We start from the raw sequence: 27,050 nt of genomic DNA, 5'->3' as shown, positions 1-27,050 counted from the left end.
GGGAATCATAACACATTGAGCTGACTGAAAATACCTCTAGACATGTATTAAAGGTTATTTAATTTTCTTCACACTAATTACAACGAAACATGTGTCACAAATGACACGAAAGCATACATAGAAAGTTTACTAAATATAAGTACATCTCTAAACAGGTTACATACAAAGAATACAAACCTAAATAATTACAAGGTAATAAAACCTAACTACATTAGTTTTAAATCTTTAAGCTAGCAAATAATTTCCATCCATTATCTTCTGAACTTGCAACAATAAATATATGATGGTGGATTCTTCCATAATCACATACTGTATTTGTGTGAGTCAGCTGATTCAATAATATGATGCCTACTAATTTATTTAAATGAACATAATGTAATGATATGATGACAGTTCTATATGCAGAGTATTAATTAGTTTCGTTTAGTTCTTTCACTCCACTCGTTTTGAACCGTTACTCGATTAGCGATTATCCTCGGAGCCGTTTCTCCCACATTACTTTTTATTAGCATATTTTCATACTAGCAGAGTACGTTCCACGTCCCTCTCCTAGTACTTTGAGAGCCGTTCCTCCCAATATTAATTGTTATTGTTCTCAGTTCAGGCAAACATTCACATCCTAAACTTTTGGGATCCGTTCAACCCAATATTAATAAATTCATTATTTAACATTATACAATATTAAATAAACCATAAACATGATATTATGAAAACAACATCCTCAATAAGTATTTTATATTTACAGCCCTTTTGTGCAGTCTCAGTTCATTATCTGCAATAAATACATACATACATATATATATATATATATATATATATATGTGCATAAAAGGTTAATATCGTCATTTCATAAATCTTAATTGTATACTCATAGATACAATTATTGCTTTTCTTAGAAAATCATTTATATTTATAAATACTTAACATAATATGATTTAGTCTTAATATTATCTTTCAACAATAACACCTAAACCCATTTTTTGTAAAAATACCAATACTTCTAATAAAACCCAATCATTTTTAAGGAATATCAATCCAAGCACCAAATCTCCCATCTTTGATTAATTACATAAATTTAGCATCTATTAGTTTACAATTTCATAATCAAAGTAAACTTAACATATTTAACATGTTCTTAATTTAGTTTTTAAGACTGCATAATTAATATAATCTTTATTAAAAACCTATTTTTCCATAATTAAAAACCATTTTCAACAAATGTAGAAATTACCAAAATCAGCATCTCATTTAGTTAGAACATCAAATTCTAATCTCAATTTTAGAAATTAACAAGCCACAGGGTTGACAACATAAAGTAGGGGATCTACATATCAAAACTATACGGGGTTCAATCATGCATCACTAACTTAAAATCATTTTAACCGAAATAAGAGAGACTTGGCTAAGACAGGGAATAACACAAGCTCCAAAACCATGGATTTAGCCAAAATCACCAAAACTCAAATACATCACAACACCTATATCACAACACCAAATCTCCCATCATTACAGCAAACCCAAAATATCAAACCCATAATACACATCACACACATACTCAACCGATTACCCAACCGGCCGGAAGACACAAGAGATCAAAATATAGTTTTACAACCCAAACTACAATTGGCTAAAAGAGAGAAATACCAAAATCATGAAAAACAATGCGTCGGCCGAACACAACCAAACTCCATATTTTAGACCAATCAACTAAGATCAACACTCTGTTGTAGATCAAATGGTTAGGAATTATCAACAACTCAAATAAGTCAATACACAGTCAAATACCACACAATCTCACTCGGCCTGAAAACCCACAATCACGGTTTAGCTGTATTACACACGCGCGCACGCGCGCGCACACACACACACATTGTTGGCCAATCATCAAAACAGGAGAGGAACCAATTTTCAACACAAAAACCATTCGGCCAAGCACCACCACACACGGCCGATCAAAAACCCAATATCAAAACCGAGAAATACTCTCAAACAAGGAAGAACAACCGAAACACCATAAACCCAAAATACCCAATCAGTCATAAATCAACAATTATAAACTAACAAATTAAACTAAATCATAGGGTTATTCACCTTGAGGATTTTCATGGAAAATTCACCAAAATTTCACCGAAAATTGTACCCCTAAACTGGCGAAGGTCGTCTCTGATTCGCCGAAAATCGGCTCATGGAGGATCGGGCTTCTCTCTGATCTTCTGGGCTCACCGGTGACAATCCATGGAACCCACCGGAAATCAGCGCCTCCGGATCTTTTCCTATTCTTCTTGAGTCGGTCGGGCCTCTTGGATCTATCTCAATCTTCGGTTCCCTCTCTCGATCTCTCTCTGTCTCTCTCTCCCTCTCTGTTACCTCTCCTGATCTCTCATATCTCTCGATCTCTCTCTTTAATCTCCCTCTTAGTCTAACCCTCTCTCAATCTCTTTTTGTGTCTCAAGCGAAAGAGGAAAACAAAGAAAATAAAAGAAAGAAGAGAGAAAAGAGGAAGAAGAAAGAAATAAGGAAAGAGGAGGAGGAATGCGTGAGAATTTCAGAGAGCAGTGGGTCTGTTTTATAAAAATATGAGATGAGATACTTTTTTATAAATTATGGTTAGTTCTTATCTCAGTTAGATTAACCCGAGTTAAAAGTAAAATATCCGCAGATATTTTGAATAACCTACAGTTAAGTTCTATCTTAGTTAATTTAACCTGAGTTAATCTGTAGATATTTTGCAAAACTTACTAGTCACATTTTTACTGCAAATATTTTTCACCTCGGGTCTTTACCATTTTAATCTTTCTCATTAAAGTTATAACTTAATTTCGTTTTGAGTTTAGTTCGTTTCACAATTAATATTATTACCTTAATAATATTATTTTACTAATAATATTATTATACCAAATAATATTATGCCAATAATAAATATTATAATATACTAAATATATATAATATACCAGATAATATTATACATAGCAAATATCACACAATAATATTATATGCCAATAATATTATATTATTTAGCTCACTGAATATTTCAGTATGTCCATTAAATAATCCAGTAATATTATTAGAGTCTTATAATAATATTCTTTATTTATAAAATCATAGTTTACAAAATAATAAGACTAAGGAATATTTATTTTCATAAATATTATCACAATCTTATTAATTTCTTAGGAATTAATATTGTGTCTGAAGACACATAATTTTATTATTGGCTGGACGTGAATACTGTTTTCTATAGTATTAAGCCACTTGAGTGTCAAGTCTTGTGGATCGAGCGTTAACTCTAGACTTGTCTATTTTATTCAGTCTTAAATTCTAATTTAAGACATTCTATTTTAGGGTTTAAAATCTGGGGAACTACAACATAAGTATCTAATGAAGTTAAACAAGTAATAATGGCAGAAAACAATCATCAATTAGTGGGGCAGGAGACAAGGGGACAAAATGCCACCTTAATGCATATTCCCGAGAAGCCTAACCACTCAACTTCAAACGATCATAACTTTTGGCACGCAACTCCAACTGGACTGAAACCTTTTTCGTTGGAAAGATAAGATTCTGAACTTTAAATTAGACTAGGTATCTATTGGAAATGATGGATAATTGGACTCTTAATTTAAATGTGTGTGATCAATTTGTGTAGCAAAATATCTAAACGCATAATTTTAAAAAGACAGATATTTTGTTAAAGAAGTGGAAACTCAATTAAGAGAAAAACTACTCCGAGGCAGTTAAACCCAAGAAATCTACTATTCAGAAGACAAAGCTAGTTATAAGGCAAAAATACTCACATAACCCGATGTAGTAGTCGTACCTCTAACTTTAACATGTACCTATACGTGAACGCCACTGAACCAGGTCTCCTGCCTGAAGGGGTCTTCAATAGACTCCTTTAGCTTAGGGCTCCTCCCTAAGCTAGACTTCAAATGATCAAATCGCACAAAGAAAAACTCTTAGAGAGCTAGCAAATCTCATAATTTCTAACGAAACACTATCTCTAAGCACAATAAATACAAGTCTAGAGACCTCTATTTATAGGCTTTCGAAGACCTAATACAATACTGATTTGGAGTTCTTTGGGTGGCATCCGGACCTAGACAGAGGGAGTCCGGACTTCCATAACAAGTTTCACACGTTTCTTCATTAAACTTTAGTCTCTGAGTCTAGATGGTGTTGCCCTAGCGTCCGAATGGTTGCATGCCGTTTTCACCAAGCGTGTCTGCGGAGCTATTCAGAATCTTCTCGATCATTTATGGGCATCCAGACGGCAACTATGGAACCGACTTTTGCTGAGTTGTTTATCTATGCAAAATCTTCTTGGAATCTGGAAATTGCCTTCTTGATGCTTGTGACACTGATACTTGTCATATTAAGGCCCTTTCCATATTGGAGAAATAATATCTGAATATTCTGAAGACTCTGAATAATTACAGCATCCCTGTTACAGCAGCACACTTACATGATAGTGACTTTGTCAACAGAATGTAGCCAATAAAACTAACAAACTCCCTCTTTGGCCATTCTGGGACAAAATTCATTTGATCGGTTAAAAATACAATCTCGGTCCAAAAATTAAAAAATATTCCCCCTTTTTGTCTCTAAAGGACAAAGTGTAAGCAGAGTATTTAAAAATCATAGATTAAATAGTACTAATATTCAACAAAATATGAATAAGAGTAAAGTGTCTCAAACAATAGCCTAAATAAACACAGAAGTTTCAAACAAAACAACTGAAAATAAAACATGAGTAGCCAAAGCATTTAATCCTACCCATCATCATCATCATCATCCTCTGGCTCAAAGTGTTTGAGGCATCGCCTGATGTTAATATGGTTCTGCTCAACTCGAACACTAATAGTGTTGACCTCCCGCTGAATGGAAAGTAGAGTGTCGAGAATGCGGGAGAGCATGGCATCAAGGCTGGTGGAGTAGTCTGTGTGGAGGAAGAAGCTGCAACAAGATTAGCCTGAACTAGTGGAGCATGTGGAGGAGACTCTGCTTCCTCATGATCCTCATAACACAGTTGTGCGTCAGATTTCATTACCGTATGCTTTCCAAGGGTATCCTTGGTTCTCTCCTTTGGCTCCATGTCTATAATTTCATGTACAAAATGCAGGCAGATCTTCGTGACTAAGCACGCAAATGAAAGACTTGTCTGATGCTAGTCTCGCATCTCGAGCATGGTAAGCATAATATGCTTGCAGAGGCAAAAAGGTATTTGCGGGATCAGGGCATACAAAAATCTGGTAGTGGTTCACTCCGTCGAGCCAATGGCCATAGATTGTGTAGCACAATTTTCACAAGTAGCCAGTAAAGGGTGGAAAATATACTGATCTTGATTCTCTGAGGGGCTCTATCCTGAGCACGATGGTGAGGGTCGAAAAATTGGATCATCTCTTCCTTGGAGGGGGGGGGGGGGGGGGGTACCCACAGAATCAGGATAGGGGACACCCTCATGAGGAATTGGAGGGACCCCGATGAAAGCACTAACGAGAGCAGTGTCGACCCTGAAAGTCACGCCTTTGATTGTAGTCTGCAATGTGAGTCTGCTCTGTGCATTCTGAACTACTTCCATGTAGCCATAAAAATCCGTGACTAGTCTGGGATACACAGGGCAGGAGCAGTTGTAAAGAAACTGCTAGTGGTTCTCCTAGATTATCTCATCTATGAAGGAGAATGGAGCTACAATAACGTCGGCTCTAACAACATTTCGCTCTAAGAGAACTTGCATGTTCTCTATCCTGGATCTGGCAGCCTCAATGTTTGCCTGGGTCCTTTGTTGGACTTTGCGCTAGGAGCTACTGGCTGACATAATTTTGAAAATATTTAAAACAATATTTTCAAAAATAACACCAAAAAGAATTATTAGATCTTGTTAGTTCCAAATTTTTTTTGGCATTATGATGGCTGTAAATTAGATTCCCAAAAATTTTGCATATGAAAACATAGCAATCCAATAATGCAAATATGGACAGTCCAACCCCAACAGGCAGTAGAATTGATGTGAACCCGTGGGATCGAACTCCCTTGAACCCACAATCAAATTGAAACCTACCCAAGAAAGTCAAGAATCAAGTCAAGAAGATCTAGACCCGTTGAAATCTTGTTTCAAGAACCTAGATTCGGTGAGAACGCCACAAAGGGTTTGCCTTTGATAAGTTCTTAGTTCAATCAAGAACAAGTAGAGAAAACTGAAAAGTTTTCTATGAAGAACAAAAAAACTTTATTCACATTCAACTTGTCCAGCAAATGCAGGTACAAGTCTTCTTAAAACCTCTCCATGAAACCCTAAACCTACTAAGGCCTACATCAATTACAAGACATGGGTTGAACGTCTTCAAGCTCAAAACATTATAAACTACACTTCTATAGCTAATAAAAGAAGTCCACTATATTAGGCAGGTTTTGCGATCTGTTCTTCCGCTAGGGTTCTCAAGGGCACGATGGCGGCCGCCGGGGGCTCTAAGGGCCCTCCGACAATGGCGGGGAGGACTCGGTCTTTTGCGGAGTTGGTGTTGCTACCGCCTCAGCCCCTCCCTGAGGTTGTGGTTCCGTTTCGATCTCCCCAGGTTGTGGATGGGGAGGTTTGCGTACAGTTTTCCAGGGACGAAATTGAGAGATCGGCGGCCCCGTTTCGGTTTGCTATGGTGATGAAGTTTCTGAAGAAAAGGCCCTCTCTCGATCGGATCCGTGCGTTCATTAATGGGCGTTGGGGCCTAGTCTCTCAGCCGGTAGTCTCAGCGATGCGGAAGCCCATAAACGTGTTCGTTCGATTTTCTTTGGAGGCAGATTTTATCAAGGCTATGTCCCGTGAAAGCAGCGAGATTGATGGGGTCAATTACCGCAATTTTCAGTGGACGGTGGACTTCTCAAAAGAGGTGGAACCTGTGATGGCACCGGTTTGGATTAACTTACCGGGGCTTGCTCCGAACTTCTATCAAGAGTCATACCTACGAAATATTACTGCTCTGGTGGGAATTCTCCTTCGAAGAGACAATGCAACAAAATGTGCGACACGCACGGATGGGGCTAGGGTCTGTGTTCTAATGGATATCTCCCAACTACCAGTGCAACATGTGTGGATTGGGATGCCTCGCCAGCTTTCCAGTGTGCGTCAGGAAATTATTTATGAAACCCTTCCGGCCTTTTGCACCAAATGTAGTACACAAGGGCATAATATTGGCACTTGTAAGCTGTTGGTGAAGGACATAGGGAAAAAGAAGGAATCGGGTCTTGTATGGAAGTTGCAAAAACTCATAGCACCAGAGAAGATGGTCGTCTTGGGGGGAAATCGGTCCTCTGTTTCGGGAGAACTTGTGGGAGATGATTTGGCTGTCAAGGAAAATACTCTTGAGGCTAAAAATTCTGGGGTGAATAAGGAAGTTTCTGTCATGGAGAGTGAAAAAATTGGAACGTATTGCGGGGATGAAGGGATAGCTAGAAGTGACGAAGGGCTGTCCAAGGATCAATTGGAGTCAATGGAAATAAATGTTAAAGGTTCAACTGAGATGAGGGGTGCTGAATTGATCATAGCGGGAGCTGCTCTGGAGGTTAATACTAACATGGATTGTACGATGAAATCCGTGGAGATTGGTGGGGATTCTGGCAATTCTGGAGGGGCTGGCCTGCTGAATGGTGAAAAGGAGTGCGATCCTATATCTATAAATGGCTCTCTGGATGGTGTTATATTGGAGAATCTAGATGATAATGTTGAGGAGTTGGCCAAGGAAAATCTTGGGGGGAGGAGAGTTGAAAAAGTAGCCAAACCTGTGATGAGGAGTTCAGGGTCTGTTTCGGATTCAAAGGGAGTAGGTGTGATACCGCATTTTGCGAAAGAAAAAGATGGTGTCTCAGATACATAAATTTTGAAACCAAAGATGCGATCTAGTATGAAGCTACGCAGTTCCTCACAGGCTCCTAGCAGGCCTGAACGGATTGATCAATGTTAGACAACCTGTTGTCTTGGAATTGTCGAGGACTCGGTTCCTCGAAGACACGATTACATGATATGCTAAAAGTTTTAAAGCCGAAAATTTTAATTATTGCGGAGCCTTTTCATCAAGATTGTAAACTTGCACGTTGGCAAGGTATGTTGAAATTTGATGTTTCTTATTCGAATGGTGATTTGGGTGGTAAATTGTGGGTCTTCTGGAAAGATGAGGTTCAAGTTAATATTCTTCAGGAGTCGAATCAGCATGTTACTTTTATAATCAACTCTTCTTTGCTCATTTCTGCTGTCTATGCTAAATGTAATTACATGGAGAGAAGGCAGCTCTGGGATGGTCTTCTGTCATTTGGAGTTTTACAGATGCCTTGGATGATTATTGGCGATTTTAATACTATTCGTCATGATGGGGAGTGAAAAGGAGGTTGTCCGCGTCTGCCAAGGGCAATGGAAGATTTTTCCTCTTTTATACAAAATGGTGGATTGATCGAAGTGCCTTTTTCTGGAAATAAACTGTCTTGGTGTAATGGGCGTGGAGGTTTGACTCGTACTTGGGCTCGTTTGGATAGGGCTTTGTGTAATACAAGGCTTTTGGATAGTTGGTCGACGGTTTCATTGAAATATTTACCTCGGAAATTGTCATATCATGCGCCTATGTCTCTTCGGTTGGAGATTTCAAATAAGAGGTATGGTCCTAGCATTTTTAGATTCCAACAGATGTGGACGTTGCATGAAGGTTTTGGGGGGTTTGTTCATAATCTATGGAATGAGGAGGTGGAAGGAGCTGGTTTGTGGAAGCTTGCTTATAAGTTGAAAAAAGTTAAAAATGCTCTTAGAAGATGGAATCGTGAGGTTTTCAGTTGGACTACGGTGCACTTAAAACGACTGGAGGAAAAGGTTGAGCAAAAGGAAACTCAATTGTAAGAGTCTAATTCACAAGAAGTGGAAGCGGAAATGCTTGAGGCTCAAGCGGAATTAAACGCTTGGTTGAAATGAGAGGAAACTAGAATTGCTCAAAAAATTAAAAATACATGGATAGGGCATGGGGAGGTTAATGCTTCTTTCTTTGCAGCTTTGCAGACTAGGAAGAAGAGCATTATTAATTCAATGAAACTTCCGGATGGTAGAATGCTGTCTACACCGGAATAGATTCATAATGAAGCGGTTGTTCACTTTGCTGATTTTTTGAGTCGCAGGGCATCGGCGTTGGTGCTTAGTTTATCAGATATTATCCAAGAAGAGGTGAGGGAATCTGAAAATTTTAATTTATGTAGGAGCCCTACGGAGCAGGAAATTAAAGATGCCTTGTTTGATATTTCGATTAATAGCAGGCCTGGCCCAGATGGATTTACTTCTGGTTTCTTCCAACATTGTTGGGATTTTATTCAGACAGACTTGATCGAGGCAGTCAGGGATTTTTTTGCGGGTACGGTGTTTCCGAGGTATTACACCGCTTCCTTTCTTGTTTTGATTCCGAAAGTGCCGGGCCCATGTTCCTTTGATAAATTTAGGCCTATTAGCCTTTGCTCGGTTGTGTATAAAATATGTTCAAAGCTGATTGTGAATCGATTATCTGCTGTTTTGTGTCGTTTGGTTTCTGAAGAGCAAGGAGCTTTTCTGCCTGGCAGAAGTATTTTTGAGAGCATAAGTCTTACACAGGAATTGGTTCAAGACATAAATAAACCAATTCGGGGGGGGGGGGGGGGGGGGGGGGGTTAAAATTATGATGAAAATTGATATGGCCAAGGCTTATGATACGGTAGACTGGGAGTTTTTGTTGAAAGTGCTGAATGCGTTTGGGTTTTCTGATTTGCCTATCTGATTTCCAACTGTGTTTCTTCTTCTTGGTTCTCTGTGGTTATGAATAGCACTTCTAAAGGTTTTTTTAAGGCTGGTAGGGGTCTTCACCAGGGGGATCCTTTATCCCCCCTTATTTATTTATTTTGGTGGAGCAGGTGTTTTCAAGATTGTTGCGGAAGAAAGTTCAGGATGGGACTATTGGATATTATTTGCAGCCTAGAAAGGGCCCGTTAATATCCCATTTGCTTTATGCGGATGATATGGTTATTTTTTCGACTGGTAGAAAGAAAGATGTGTGGAGCATTTTAGAAGTTCTTGATATCTATGCCCAGTGGTTTGGTCAAGTGGTCAACGCCTCGAAGTCATCTATATTTTTCTCCAACTGTATACCAGATTCTAGGCGTCAGGAGCTGATTAGAGTATCTGGTTTTTCGATGGGGAATTTCCCAACGCGATATTTGGGGGTTCCCATTTTCTCTGGTAGGGTTAAATCTTGGTATTTTGATGACTTGTTGGTTAAAATTTCTAAAAAGATTGAGGGTTGGAAGATGAGATATCTTTCTGCTGGTGCCAAATTACTTCTGATTAAGCATGTTCTTTCAAGTTTGCCGGTGCATTTTATTATCAGTTTTACCAGTGCCCAAGCAAATATTTGGGAAGATTAACAGACTTTTTAGTACGTTTTTCTGGGGTTCGTCTGAAGGAAGGCCAAAGAGGAAATGGGTGAGTTGGGAATTTGTTTGCAGGCCCGTGGATGAAGGCGGCGTGGGGATCAGAAATATTATGGATGTCTACAGCTCCCTTCAATCCAAATTTGCCTGGAAATTCCTCTTGGAGGATACCTTATGGTCGCGTTTCTTTAAAGCCAAGTACGTGAAGAATCAACATTTTTCCCTTGTGGATTCCTCTAAAGGCTCTAGATTTTGGAAAATGCTTATTAAAGCAGTTCCCCTGGTTATTGACAAATCCGTATGGAGTGTGAAAGACGGGAACCTATCATTTTGGCGGGATAAGTGGATGGAGTCGGGTCCTATATGTCAGAATGTTCAGATATCTGATTTGCCTTTCTTAAAAATAAAAGATTGCATGGTTGAACATAGTTGGGATGTGGACTTGGTTGTTCAACTAGTGGGTCAAGAGGTTGCTGATGATATTTTCTCTCAGATTGATGCCACTAAACCAGGAATGGATCGTTTAAATATGGCTTGGTAGTAGGGATGGGAGATTTTCAACAAAGAGTGTTTGGGATTGGCTTCGTATTTCGGTTCCAAAGCACCAATGGACAAATTGGATTTGGCACTCTGCTTTACCAAAAAAAAATTCAGTTGTTGTGTGGAAGGCGATGACAAATAGCTTGAGTGTGGATGACCGTATAAGGCGTATTTGTATCTCTTTAGCCTCAAAATGTGAATGCTGTCCGCAAGGCGACTTTGAGGACCTGGATCATGTGCTTTACAGTGGCAAGATTGAGGCTAAGCTTGGCAAATATGCTTTAGTTTCCTGGGTATTCCTTATGTGGCTACTTGGTCTTGGTTGGTTACTGTTGAAGCTTGGTTTCGAAGAACCAAAAAATCCTCAAAGGTTGGTAATTTGATTGGGTTGATTCCCTGTATCATTATTTGGAATCTATGGATATGGAGGTGTTCGGCTCGTATGGAGGGACAAAAGGTTTGCTTTAATGTTTTGTGGCGGAAGGTTAAATACTGGATTCATTGGGTTGGTTTGAGGCTCAGGGATACCGGTAATTTGCATCATCGTGATCAAGCAATTCTTAAAGATTTAAATTTGTCGGTTGTTTCTTTTTTGAAAAGCAACTTCGTTGCAGTATCTTGGGAGAAGCCAGAGCTGGGTTGGTTCAAATTAAATACGGATGGTAATAGTTTGGTGAATCCGAGGGAATCAGGTGCGGGGGGGCTGATTAGAGACCATAAAGGTAATCTGATCGTTGCAGTTTCGAAGTATTTTGGTTTTGGTTCTAATAATAAAGCTGAATTATTGGGGGTTCTAATTGGTTTGTGAAAATGCAAGGCGATGGGTTTACGTAATATTGTTGTTGAACTTGACTCATCCCTGATTGTGACTTGGTTCGAGAAAGGTAGTTGTCGGGTTTGGTACTTGGAGGATTTTTGGGAGGAAATTTTCCTTCTCATCAGTGGCCTGAATACTCGGTTTAACCGTGTTTTTAGAGAGGCTAACCAAGCTGCGGACTCGCTCAGTAAACGTGGTAGTGCGAGGATTACGTATGAATATAATTCGAATAATATTCCTAAGGAACTCAAAGGGATATTACGAGTAGATAACTGTGGTTTACCTTGCTTAAGAATGAAGTAAGTTGTGGTCTGTCTTTCATGGGATGGTGGTTCTTTGTAAATCCTGTGAATTTTGGATGTTATCATGGTTTTCCTCCGCCAAAAGTGAGGCTTTTATCTAATAAATTTAGGTCGGGATCACTATTGGACATGTGATCTCGTCTTTTCTTAAAAAAAAAAAATAATAATAATAAAAGAAGTTGTAATACCCGGGAAAGACAACCCACTTAAGTTATCAAAATATGTGCATAAATATAAGACTTAAGAATTGCTCTTAGTCTAATTGAGTTATATAGTTATGCATGTAGAGAGTTGGATCAGTAAAGTGAAGTCGATCGAGCGACTTTCTGGTCGATCGAGCGATTATAGGTCGAAGTCGATCGAGCGACTTCGCCCAGTGCAGTGCAGTTTTCGCCAATTGCGAAAATTGATTTTTCCACCTAATGATTTGGGACCCACACGTGGTACTTGATGCCAAACGATCATGCCCATATTTAGTTAGCCTAGTTAGCCCATTTTGGTTGAAGCCCAACTAGATTTCCTTAGATATCATGTAATCATGGACTAAGATATGGAATAGTCACCTATGAGATTTGAGCTATGGATTTGAGGTGTTGGCTGGCTCAAATCCGGCCATTGAGATGATGATTTGTTGGTTAAATCTCAGCCCTTCAAGAGTGCTATATATAGGTTGCATGGGGAGTTGATTTTCATGAAGAAGAAACAAAACTCTAGCCAAAACTCTCTCTCACTCTAGTGCTGTAGAAGTAGCACGAAAATCCTCCATTTTTACCTCACTTTCCAGCACCTAGCAAGCCCAATTAAGCTCCAAAACCACCCTCATTCTCCCACAAAATCAGTGGTAGAGTGTGAGTGGAAACCTCATTTGTTTTGAGACCAAGAAACCAAGCTTTGCAAGTGGAACTCTCTTGGACAGCAACTCTCCTTCACTCTTTAAGTTATTGGGGAACTTTGGGTGAGTATTTTCTCCTAGATCAAGTAGTTCTATTGTTATTTGAAATCATGACTTGCTCTTGCTTTAATTATGCATGTTGTATGAAAAGTTGGCTAACTTACACGTGAGTATATGTGTAAGCATGTGGATGAGTATTCACTACATGAGATTAGTAATTTAGAATGGGTAAATTGTGTTTTAAAAATGGATCAAGAAATGTATATATATTAAGAGAGAAGAGGTGAGCAATATTTAGGTGTGTGTTACAAGGATGTGTGAATTAAAGAAGAGTAAAATCATATGTGTGCTTGATTATATGACAATGTATCCTTATTTTTAAAGTGTGTTATGTGATGGATAATTCTAGTAGTGCTAATACAAGAGTTGGTGAGTAAGCATTAAAATAGATAAATAAGAGATCATGTTTAAATCTGTAGCCATTGCAATTTCTAGGAAGAGATATGGTAATAATAATGATTTCATATAATGCTTTATAGTGTGTTTGGATTTGGAAACAAATATTTATTCTTTTCGGGTTTTTTCTAAAACCCGCCCACCCGCCCAAAACCCGAATTTTACACCAATTCAAAGCTGACAACCTGTTTAATGGCTGGGACCCACGCGCAGGACAACTTGTCTCAAAAAAACGCGTGGGTCCCACATTTAAATAATAAAATAATACAAATTTCAATAAAAAAATAAAATTAAAAAAAAGCAAATGGTGGCTGCCGCGCGGCCTCCCCCGACCAGCGGGGGTGGCCGCGCGGTCACCCCCGACAATGGGGGTGGCGCGCGGCCACCCCCTAAAGGGGTGGCTGCCGGCAGCCACCCCTGCATATATATATATATATATTTTAATTTTAATTTTAATTTTTTTTTAAAAAAATTATTTATTTATTTTTTAATTAAAATAATCAATATATAATAAATTATTATTTTACACAACTTTTCAAAATACCAATCATTATACACAACTTTTTAAACTTCCAATCATTTCTTACCATTAAAATATAATATTTTTCAATCTCAAAATTCAACATCCAAACACAATTTTTTACCTCGATATTTGTAAATAAAATTAGAATTCAATTCTAATTCTCAAAATTCAATACCCAAACGCACCATTATTAATTCATTATCATCATATGATGATTGTTATGCAGTTGTAAAGGAAAATATTTGGAGCAGAAACTAGTAAGTATCTCTATACTTACTGAGGACGAAGCTGGTTGACTTTCTTATAATATTATGTTTACTGTTTTATTTACTTGTTTGCGCATGTGGTTTTGCATATTTTATTATTTCTAATAACCTGTCTAATAACAAGCTGTTGGATCAAGATCCACGGTGGTATGCGAGGCTTCACATAAGTTCCAAGGTTCTCAGTGAATGAGGAGATACCTGAAAATAATAATAAATACAAAAACTGGTATACCAAGGTCACTAGGGAAACCAAGGTTTCCAGGAGCCAAGGCTCCCAAAGATTATAATTAAAAGTTAAGTGAGGAAACCAAGGTTTCAAATAACACGCTAACCGTGCCAAGGCCAATAGAGTAGTGGAAAAAGGAAAATACCTAAAACTCTACACTTAAAACTGTCATTGCCTTATGATTACGTTTATGTTCACTTTATGTCTATGACTCGCAATCATGGATTATATTTTGTATATACATGTGATTATATGGCCACTGCATTATGTTGCATTAACTAAATAAATCAGCACTCATATTATTATTGGAAACAGCGGACTCACTTTAGTGTTTATGTTGTTTTCTTCTCTTTGTATGGTATTTGTAATGGTTCAGGCTATGAAGAAGAAGAGGATTATCAGGACTATCCCGACACATAGATGGTTCCTGGTTCAGTTTTTGTAAGGCTGGATAGCCTATATTTTGGGACTACCCTGTTGTAGTTCATTAGCCTAACTTAAGACAATACTTATAATTCTCCGGTTATATGTAGATATTTGGCTTGTATGATTATCTAGCCCTGTGTGGCATGACTGGTATTACTGTCTGTATAATTATGCTGACTGGCTCATTATATATATATTTTGAGGTATTTCAGTAGTAGCTCTGAGGTGTCAACCTATTCCCAATTTATATTACATTTATTCCGTTGCCAATAATTACCTCTGATAAGTTAGTAATGTCTCGTGGAAATTCGAAAATTTTCACTTACGCTTTTTGCAAAAGCGGGGCGTTACATTTTGGTATCAGAGCAGTTTGCTCTGAGGAACTTAGGTTTGACCTTAGCATAAGACCTAGCGCACAGAGCTATAAGGACATAAAAGTATTTTTGCTTCTATATATATATATGTATATGCTAGATATTAATTTGAATTTCATGAGTTAGAATAAGAATAAAATAGATAAGATGTATATGTGCACTTAGAATTTTGTGGTTTACGATCATTGTTTATTTGAGTAATTTTGAGTGTTACAATTATTTATAACATGATTTGTTTATGAAATCTTTATTAGTGGCTGATTATGTCCATAGTTTGAGCTATCAAAGGCAAGAATAAAATTAAGATTTTGAGACATCATAAAAATAGGAGTCAAAAATAAATATGAGGATCACACTCAGGAAATTAATCCAAACATGAGTAAACCTGCTCTGATACCAATTGAAAACAAATAGACTCCTAATTTAAATGTGTGTGATTTGTGTAACAAAATATTTAAATGCGGAATTTAAAAGAAGACATATATTTTGTTAACAAAGTGAAAACTCAGTTAAGAGAAAAACCACTTCGGGGCAGCCAAACCTAGGAAACCAACTATTCAGAAGACAAAGCTAGTTACAAGGTAGTAATACTCATATAACCCAATGCAGTAGTTGTACCTCTAACTTTAACACGTACCTATACGTGAACGTCTCCCAACCAGGTCTCCTACTTGAAGGGGTCTTCAATATACTCCTTTAGCGTAGGGCTCCTCCCTAAGCTAAACTTCAAGCGATCAAATCACACAAAGAAAAACTCTTAGAGAGCTAGCAAATCTTACAATTTCTATCTAAACACACTCTCTAAGCTCAATGGAATTAAATACCGAATTGTATGAATAATACGAGCCTAAATACCTCTATTTATTGGCTTTAGAAGACCTAATACAATACTGATTCAGAGTTCTCTAGGCGACGTTTGGACCTTGATAGAGGGCGTTCGGACAGCAACCAGCAATCGACTTCCATAACAAGCTTCACTCGTTTCTTCATTAAACTCCAGTCTCTGAGTTCGAACGGTGTTGCCCTAGCGTTCGGACGGTTGCATATTGTCTTCACCAAGCGTGTCTGCTGAGTTGTTCAGAATCTTCTCGAACACTGATGGGCATCTGGACGTTTCTCTGGATCGTCTGGACGACAACTAGGGAATTGACTTTTGCTGAGTTGTAAACTGCACAGAATCTTCCTAGAATCCGGAAATTGCCTTCTTGATGCTTGTGACATTTATACTTGTCATATTAAGACCCTTTCCATATTGGAGAAATAATCTCTGAATATTCTAAAGACTCTTAATGATTACGGCATCCCTGTTACAGCAGCACACTTACATGGTAGTGATTTTGTCAACAGAATGTAACCAATAAAACTAACATTTTTTGTTTTAAAAGGAAGTGAAAGAGAATTGAGAAGTTGGCTTTTTATAATGATTTGTGTGGTGGCTACAATTTGTTTGCTTTATTTAGATCAATGGCTAGGGAATGCTTACTCACTCACGTGGTTGGCTTAAATGAGGGGAAGTGAAAGTAAGCAATCATGATTTTTGCCAAAATATCTTGTAACGACCCGCCTTTTACAAAAAGACGTAAGTAAAAATTTTGAATTCCCACGTATCGTTATGACATCACATTGACGTCATCAGAGTATAGATTGGCAGCGGAATATAATTTTTCTTTTACAACTTAGGAATCAAAACACATTGAGCTGACTGAAATACTTCTAGACATTCATTTGGAAATTATTCAACTATACATTGAAATAAGTGTTACTGATGACACTAAAAACGTACATGGAAAATCTATCAAATACAAGTATTCTTCTAAGTATACTATTTTCCAAAAGAATAGAAACATTACAAGAAAATCATCAGCTACATTAATATCAACTTAAACTCTTCAATGCTAACATAATCCAATCCTTTAATTTAATTACCCTTTGTACTTGCCTAATAGACTACTGCCCATATATAAATATATGGGTCAGTCTACTGCTTTCAATAATATAGTGAATATGCACTTATTTATGAAATGCAACACAATGAATATATAACTCTATGATTATATGTATATGTAATTCATGTTCCAGGCAAGAAGAGAATCTAAACATAATAATAAAGCAATAATGCGACAGTTTTAATGCAATGTCTTAATTATAATCATCTTTTTTACACTTCACTCGTTCGTGAATTCATAAGTCCAGTGTTAGCGAGTTCACCAAGGATTACCATCCCCTCACTTAACGTTTAGTTGTTTGTTACTGGAAGCCAAATGTCTCAGCGTCATGTTATTTACTAGGTTCAACTGGGATTTGATGGTCCCACCACTGGCATATAACCCACTCTGCCTACCAGCTCGTTATTAAGAATTAAAATATGTAAAATATGTAAAATCACATGCACAACCAAATAAACAAATCTATAATCATGACATTATAGAAAGTTACAAGTAAGTATTCTAGAAATACTTACTACCCTCTGGTGCAGTCTCTTAACTCATCATCTGCAATAAACACATTTATATACATAGAAATGTTAATATCATTACTCATGAATCCCAGTCATATACAATTATCGATTTATCATAGAAAATCCTTTATAGCTACTTAACAAAATATGTTAAGATTTCACATATTAACTACTAATAACAAACACTTGTAAATCTTTTAAAACTCATATCATATTGTATATTATTTTAACATTCAGAATCCTTTTTCTTTAAGGATTAAAATCATTCCCAACTAACAAATCGACACTCACACAGCCATAGATAAACTCATTACACAACCAAATCACAAAACACACTCAGTTGGATCCATCAACAAAATACCCACTGTCGACTCACTAAAGCTATAACCCAAAACATATCTAAGTCGTGATATATATATATATATATATATAACTAAAATACCCACAATTTGATCTTTCACCCACTATTGACATCAAAAAGCCACAACCGGCCAACTTACGAAAACCTAAGAAATCCAGCCGTGGACTCGAAACAGAGGAAAACTACACACAAAATTACAGAAAAACCCATTTCAGTCCATATACCCAAAACAGGGAACACCACATTCACACACCCATATTCACTGTCACTTCTTAAACCCAAAACAGATAACATACCACCACAGGGAACACACGGCCAAGAACAAGGAACCCAAAATATGTAACGCCCCAAATTTGAGCTTGCAAATTCGTAAGCTTCTACCTTTGATTTCCACGTGACATTACTACATCAGAGATAAACTCTCGCAGCAGAATTTTTTTTTTTTTTTTTTTTTTTTCTATAGCCTTAGGAATTGATAGCATAACACATTAGAGCTGACTGAAATACCTCGGTAATTTATTAAAAGTTACTTAGGTTTATCTTTACATGCCATATGCACACTAGGTGCATCAAATTTAGTGCCACAGACGGCACATAAGCATATAACATAAAACATGCCAAACATGTCATTGTTATAAATATTTACATGCCATAAAATAAGACACACATAAATACAACTAGTAATTTTTAAGCTAGCACATAATAGTTCGATAATGGTTTCAAAAACCATCAAAACTGGCATATAAGTCCATGTCTTCATTCTCTAGATCTGCATCAGTAACTATGCAAATATGACGTCATCATATTTACATAGACAAACAAGTGAGTCATCTATTTTCATAACTAAGTTACCACAAGATTTATAATAGTTCATAAATAATACAAATGCAAAGGTTGTATGATTATGTATCGTAATAACCATTTAGTTTGTGTTTTATGATCATCTTACTTCAGACCTCTCGTTCTTAGGTATCCGAACCCGTTCATGTTGTAAAGACCAAGAAAATAAGTAGGGAGTTTAATAATTAATAAATTATATTTATTAAATAGACTATGTTAGTATTTTGGCCTCATTCTAGACAAAATCACTTATGTGTGTAAAGATGCTGTAAATAGGGATTCCCCTATTCAGAGCACTCTTAGAAGACTTTGCACTTCGTGAAAGATCGAAGATTTCGGTTCCTTGTCAGTCGTCCGGACGATCGAGCCATCCCGTCCGGACGCCCATCTGACCACTGTTCCATCCGTCCGGACGACGTGCCATACCGTTCGAACGCTAGTCAGACCAAGCATCATCCGTCCGGACAACGTGCATTTCTGTCCGGACCCTCCACTGTGTCGAGAAGTTTCTATCCAGCTTGTATCCGTCCGGACGTCTCAGCAACACGTCTGGACGCCTCTCGGTACTCGACCAGTCTCAGATTCTTTCCAAGTTCCGATAAAGGAAAGATCGATCAACCGTCCGGACGATGTGGTATCCCGTTCGGACGCGCATCTCCTTAAGGCAAGAATCGCAATTTAAATATCACCGTCTGGACGTCAGTCAGCCTTGGTCCGGACGCGCGTGCAACTAATATGGAAATTGCAGATTCGACTTCAACCGTCCGGACAACTACCTCTCATGGTCCGGACGCGCGCATAGCAGATATGGAAATTGCGTGTTGAAGTTCAGCCGTCCGGACGCTCATTCCCCATGGTCCGGACGCGCGAAGCCTTATAAGGAAATTACTTGCAGTGGACGTGCGATCGTCCGGACGATGTGCCATCCCGTCCGGACGCGACTCTTAAACAGGAAAGATTTCTCAGCGAAATTTTCAAAAAATCCTGTCGCACAGTTGTCCGTCCAGATGGCCATGACCACCGTCTAGACGGCGCCCAGCTATATTTTACCTAACGCTCATTTGAGCCCCCAGCCTATAAATAGAGGCCCCTGGGCATTGAGAACTGTAAGACTTCGGTATTGAATTCCACAACTGCTCAGAGACGTGATTTTTCCTCTGAAGCCATTACAAGTGTGTTGTTGCTGCGCTACATCTGAAGTCTATCTTAGGGGTTGGCCCTAAGGTAAAGGATTCCATTGAAGACCCCTTCAGGTAGGAGACCTGGTTGGGAAGCGTTCGTGTTGGGTTACACGTCAGAGAGCAAGGTACGACCACTGCATTGGGTATATGTGAGTGTTACTATCTTGTATTTAGCTTTGTCTTCTGAATAGTGGAATTCCTGGGTTTGGCTGCCCTGGAGTGGTTTTTCTCTTGATTGAGTTTTCATTTTATCAACAAAAATCTCTGTGTCATTTACTTTCTACTGTGCTTAATTTTTGTTGACACTTTGTGCACACACTTGCCTTTTATTAAGAAGTCAATTTCAATTTTTAGACTAGACTAATAATTATATTCTAATTGATAATGTTTATATTATAGAAATAAAATATAACGGAGTTAGAATAATAAATAATAATAATAGGTTTAGTGCGGTGAAATCACACTTAAGGATTTAATTAAGAAAGGTGAAGAGACAAAGGTAAAGAAATTATTTAATGGGTTAGTGAACTAAGGAAATAGATTTTATCATTTTATCATGGGCTTGTGTAACTTATAAATGGTAGCCCAAGTAGTGGGAATAAAAGTGAACTTAATAGGCCCAAGTGAAGGTTAAATATTTAAGGCCCATCCTTCTTTCTTTCTCACTTATGCTAGAAGGGCACTTTTGTAAACACACATTCTCATCTTATCCTCTCACATTTCCAACACACTGCACATTTCTCTTCCCCCACACACGTGACCCTCTTCCATTTCCTTTTCCTTTCATTTCTTCCTGTCTCCCTCTCACGCACAACATGTAATAGCCCTCCCCATTTCTCTTTTCCTCCACCCTTCATCACACACACACACACACACGTCGAGTGGGAGAGATCGAAATTGAGAGAGAGACCGAAACTGAAAGAGATGCAGAGAGAGACATCCAAAGAAGAGAAGAAGAAGAGGAGAAATGGATTTTCGGCCATGAGTCTTTATAAGGTAAAATCTCTAGTTTTTCTTTGTTATTTTGTTATACCCGTTGTATATGGAGCACGAAAATCATGTGGGTCATTATAGATTAAAATGGAGTTGGGTTTGTTTTGATTAAACCATTTGATGGGTATTGTTGTTTTAGAATGGGTTTCGATTTTGTGAAGATTATAGTTGATTTTTGAATGGTTTATTAAGGGATTTATTCCATGGAAGCTATAAGTGTAAGGTTTGAAGCCTTCTTTGTGATTTCACTATACCCATTGATTTTAGAACTAAGAAACCTTGTATTTTTGTTATAATCTTGATGGGGTCCGAAATTAGGGTCTTTGTTTAGAAATTTTGGGGTTTCCATGATGTACTTTCCGAATGAGTGTTCTAGGAGTTTGATTTTTAGGATTTTGATATTTGTTGTTTTGGTAAGTTATTGCATTAAATAACCGAATTTGGTAGGAGGATATTAATTATTGTGGTAATGGTAATTGTTATTGAATCATGTTTATGAGTTTGAGTTGATGGTTATTTTGCCTATGACGGAGATTGGGTTCAATTGGATTTGTGCTATGTTTCATGAGTGTAGATTTAGTGTAGAAGTTGGTTTCAATATTTTAGGATGAATTGTTAATAGTTGGTTGGAGAATATTGTTGTTAATTGTCATTGATGATTGTTATGGGATTTAAGTGGAAAGTGTTTCCAATTAAGAGAAGTTGATCTTTGTTATGTAAATGAAGGATCCTGCTTGTGCTTTGGTGAATAGCTAAGAATATGGAAGGTAGATTGTGGTTTACGGAAGAAAGTTGTAATTGATTTTAAGTTGTTTATTTAAGAGATTAACTCTATGTGTTGAATTCATCGATACCCGTTGGTTTGAGACTTTATTGTGATGTTAGAGAATAAGTTTAATGTTTATGGGAGCTTACGTTAGTTAAAATTTTGATTTGGGTAACTGTTGACATTGATGTTAAACAGTTGAATTTATTTGGATTGGTTGAGTGTGGGCGTTAGCCGTAAGAGTTGAAATAGCCGAATTTGTCATATGTGGATTAGGTGGCTGATTTAAGGGTTGAGTTCAATATGATATTACTTCTATGGAGCATTGTGGTGTTGAAATAGGATGGCAATTTATCTAGGGGAATTGTGTTAGATTATGTAGTAAAATTCTAGTCTTTGTGTAAATTGTTGAGAGTTGGTTTTCATAGTGAAATTGATGAGTATGCATTGGGCTTTAGTGAAAATTGAATTATGAAGCATAATGGATTTTGAAAGTAAATGGTGGTTTAATGATGATAATTGCTATGAGATTTTGGGTAGAAGATATGGGGTTATTCCCACTTGAGAGAGAAGTTAGTCTTGATATGTAAATAAGGATTTTGTTATGTGTTGGATAGAGTTGAATCGATTAAAGTTATATTCCTTAATATGTTTCATTGGAGTTTAAAGAAAAGGAATGGTCAATTAGTGTTTAAGTCCTCGCCTTGGTATTAAATGAGAAATAAGATTAAGAGTAAAGTGTGGAAGATAATAATTGAAAATGGAAATGTCATGGGATTTATAGTTTAATCAAATTAGGTCCATAACTTATTAAATTAATTAAGTTCTATAACCTAAACTACTTGAATAGTTAGGAACTAGTAAGAGCAAAAGTATAAAATGGGGTGGTTAAAATGAGAATGTCGTAGAATCGTAAATAATTTAAAATAATTTTAACACAACGAATATAAGTTGGTAATAATAATAGTAGGTGAACAAAATATATTTAGGGTTAATAAACATGATGAAAAGAAATCGAGAAACAATGATAGTCTAATAATAGTTTAGGTACTTAGCTAGACTTAGAAGCGAGTGACACGACGTGTTGGCACGCGGGTGGTTTTAGTGTCATAGAATGAGTCCCATAGCATAGTCTAACGTTATAATGTTTGCAAGATACTGTCCGGATTGGAGACTTCAATTGATTCTCCAATGTAGAGTCAAAGTGACTAGAATCCGAGGGCATGTTCAAGTCAAGAGTCCAAAGCAGTCAGGTGATATTTTACTCACTGCGAAACTATTATTTTTATATATTATAGAATTGCAAAATATATATGTGTTTTATAAATCCGAACCAACTGTATGTTGAATATATCTGTTTTGCTTGATTTGAGTACTTTAGAGTATGTTCAAATATATCAATGATAGTTTCAGAATCTAGTATTGTGTGTTGCATGATTTGGATGAAGTATTGAATTGTTTAGTAAAGTATGATTTAACAGCATGACACAGTAAGGTAATATTTACTGGTCAAGCACAGAGCATAGAGCATGTAGCATAGAGTATAAAGCATAAAGCATACAGTAACTCAGCAGTAACCCAGTAACAGTTCAGTTCAGCAGTTTAACAGCAGCACAGTAGCATACATAGCATGATTTAAATTATGTGATGTTTTCATGATATAAAATATTGTGGTTTTTATATGCTAGACGTATTTGTATGCCTAAGAGTTTTACTGGCAAATAACCTATGTATACTTCTATCGTCATTTAAGAACATTGAGCTTGGACATACAAGGATATTGTCATGGTTCGGTATGAGTAATACAGTGTTCTGGGAGTAGGTAGATGAATTGTCGTGGTACACCAGTAAGAAGTGCTTGGATATCAGAGTTTTACTCTAGTAACCGCATGGACAACTATGTGCCTTCGACATGAAGTTGTAATGCCCTAGGATTCGGTGTTAACCATATTCGGAAAATGATAGTAAGCTCGTACTAAAGAGCGAGATGGCATGTTTTAAGCTTGGTGTACTTGGATGTGAGACGCTATTGGTTGCGATATCAGTGTGACTTGGGAGTAGGTAGATGGATTGTCATGGTACATCAGTAAGAAGTGTTTGGATATCGGAGCTTTACTCTAGTAACCGCATGGACAACTATGTGTCATAGACATGAAGGTTGTAATGCCCTGAGGCACGGTGATTTAACAGTTGGTAACGTTAGCTTTTTGTTCATCTAAGCTACCAACATAAAAGTATTATTGTAGGTGGGCGTATATGTAGTTGCTTCCAAGCCATTGGAACTTCTACGTATGAGTTCAACTACATAGTGTGTTTTAAATGTTTTCTGATAGTCGGTGTTCGCTATATCAGCTATGAGGGTTTTCAAACAAAAGTTTATAAATTGGTAGCTGTTATAGTGTACGCGAGACTAAAAGGGAAAATTGGTTTATTGCGAAAACTCTGTTAGTTCAATATCACTGAGGTCTCGATATTATGTACTGAGACGGTGAACTCACTCTTTCACCTACACGGATGTGGCAAACCCCCACAATCGTATATATGATGTTCCTCTGGCTGCAGGTACTTCGGTCGTAGTGATGGTGTTTTAGATGTGCGAGTGGGATATTATGACCGAAGCTTGCCGCGACGGTCGTAATTGCGGGACCATGGGCGTCCTCTATTTTATGAGTTTTGTTGATGGCTTGTGACACCTGTGTCACTTGTTATTGTATAAATCCATTTCTATTATGTATTTATATTGAGAAAAGACTTAAACACATAGACGTTAAATGACACTTGTTGTTATTAATTTATGATAGATATTTAAGATGTGATTTCCGCTATTAGGTTTATGTTTTCCTCTGCATAGTAGTTAGATATTGTACTTTGATTTACCAGGTACAGATTATGGGGTATGTACCATATGTTGGCTTTACGACACATCGTCGTGCTACTGTGAGAATCCATTTGTATATAAAAAAAAAATGGGTTGTCACACATGTCCTTTGCCTCACACTTAAAAGTCTTACCCTGGGTCACTATGAACCCCTTGGGTCTACTGACTAGCCTTCCTTCCACTTGCTACTACATCAGCTTGTTGATGGCTATCACCTCAGAAGTTATATTAATTGGACACAACATGCAATGCATGAACAACCACATGCAATGAAGATACACTACACAGTCCTAATGAAACATAGAATCATTCCTTAGTAAGTAACTTTATACTTATTCTCCTTAGTGTAATTTCTTAGCTCCTTTTCAATCTGATTTGGAGAGAAAAATAAACTTCAAGAACACCAAAGTGGTCGTGGGATAGAAGGAGGGAAAAAGGGAGAGAAAACCAAAGCAAAAGTTTTCATGAAAGTTGTCTATGATTTGTGTGGAAAAACAAAGACCCTTGCATGCTTATTTATAGAAGGTAAGTAGGGATAGAAGGTGCAAAATGTAATAAAAGAATTAACTTATTAGATAATTTCTTGCAAACTAGTCCTTGCTTTATTATCTATTTGAATTTTAGAATTTTCGTCCAACTAGAGAGCAGCCTACTCCGAGAAATTTTTTGATGGTCAAACCTACTCCGATTGACGTAAAATTTTGAGGGTAGATACAGGACTTTAAGACTAACACTTTCTCTTTTTGGTTTGACTCATGTTGAGTTCGTTTTAACTCAGTTCTAGTCCAGTCAAAGTTTTTTTCTTTTAAGCCAAAATATCTTTAAACTACTTTCTGCGTTCACATTTGCTTTATTGATTTTTCTTTCTTGTCATGATTACTTTTGTGATATTCTTCCTTCATTAATAATTTTTGTTTTTTATACATAAATGTTTCTAGAAGCACGGAGATATTTTTCTTTGATAGTTTTTCGTTTAATTCGACAGTCGGGTCATTTAAGCACCGGTTTTGGATAAAAAAAGTTAACTATTACTAAATTGAATTCTGACTTCACAGGATTCAAATATAAACTATATATATATATATACTATATTGAGTAATTATAAGCCATAAAAACATATTTATCAAGCCTAAATTTAGAGGTCAAAGTTCAACCAAAAGTGCCACTTGCACCTAAATAGTCAATTACAAATCCAAAAAGTCAACTTGTGGACTTTTCACAAAATTTTATCATATGATAGATATAAATCTATTGTGAGTACAACGGTCTTTGAATCAACTAAATCTGAGTTTGTTTGACCTGTTTTGGTTCAATTAAAGTTTAAAGCTTAAATGTTACTTTTAGGTTTTTAAGGGTTTTTAGGTTTTGATCTTTTAAGTTTTCAAAACAACTTTAGGTTTTTTTTATAAAAACATGTGGATATTGTCCCTTCAACAATATCAATGATTTCTTAAGAGTTTGAAATTATAGAGCGTTACAAGATATCACCCAACCGACCACCAAATAACCTCAAGTCCACAACACGACTCAGCCAAAACAGAGAGAAAAAACACCATCAATAACCGATCGAAACAGGGGATAAAATACAATAAAATAATCAAAACACTCGGTCCAAACTACCAAAAAAACACTAAAAATCATCAAAGCCGGAATACCCAAATTCATCAAACCGATTATCACACGAAATTACTATTTTAAAAATCCCAATTTGAAACTTAAGAGGTTCACCGGAAATCATCTCCTCTGTTGACCCACCGGAAAACCCAGCTCTGGTTCAGCCAAAAATCGAGTCCTCTAGCCTCCGATGGCGTTCTCAGCTCCGATCGACCCCAACCCCGCTCCACAGGAACCGCCAGACCGTCTCTGGTTCTCAGGTTTTCCCGGGTTTCATTGGAAACCCACGAACGGATCGCTTCCCCTCCCGTCGTCTCTCTCTCTTTCTGACTCTCCCTCTCCAGCTCTTTGATCTCTCTCTCTCTCTCTCTCTCTCTCTCAGTCTCATTCTCTCTCTCGGTTATTTAGACGGAAGAAAGAACGAAGAAGGGAAGAAGAGAAATAAAAGAAGGAAGAAGAAGGAAATAATAAAAGGAAAGAAGTGTTGAGAGTTAAGTAGGCAGAGTGACTTGTAGAATAAGTTGAGGGATGATGAGTCATGTAGTGAGTCGTCATAATAATAATTATAAGGAATATATTCCTTCAAATATTTTTACTTAACTCCAATTAGATTCTATTCTGGTTAATTTAATCAGAGTTAAAAGGTAAAATATCTAATTAATTCAGGGTTAAGTTTTATCTAGTTGATTAAACTTGAGTTAATCTAAAGATATTTATT

General features: G+C 37.1%; 1 protein-coding gene and 1 long non-coding RNA gene across 2 annotated transcripts; both read left to right on the top strand.

Annotated features, from left to right (window-relative positions):
• Positions 1-8,395: 8,395 nt before the first annotated feature.
• LOC133876152 (uncharacterized) lies at positions 8,396-10,960 on the top strand. Its single transcript, XM_062314435.1, has 4 exons — positions 8,396-8,868; positions 9,145-9,613; positions 9,904-10,351; positions 10,452-10,960. Exons 1-4 carry the CDS (start codon positions 8,396-8,398, stop codon positions 10,958-10,960), a joined length of 1,899 nt encoding a protein of 632 aa, XP_062170419.1.
• Positions 10,961-22,994: 12,034 nt separating this feature from the next.
• Positions 22,995-24,668, top strand: LOC133876464 (uncharacterized). The gene is made up of 2 exons (XR_009901542.1): positions 22,995-23,093; positions 24,403-24,668. It is a non-coding gene; the product is annotated as an uncharacterized LOC133876464 (long non-coding RNA).
• The last annotated feature ends 2,382 nt before the right edge of the window (positions 24,669-27,050 follow it).

This window comes from Alnus glutinosa, chromosome 8 (genome assembly GCF_958979055.1).
Source record: "Alnus glutinosa chromosome 8, dhAlnGlut1.1, whole genome shotgun sequence".
Taxonomy (NCBI): domain Eukaryota; kingdom Viridiplantae; phylum Streptophyta; class Magnoliopsida; order Fagales; family Betulaceae; genus Alnus; species Alnus glutinosa.
Note: the sequence above shows the minus strand (reverse complement) of the source record. Positions and strands in the feature narration are given on the sequence as shown.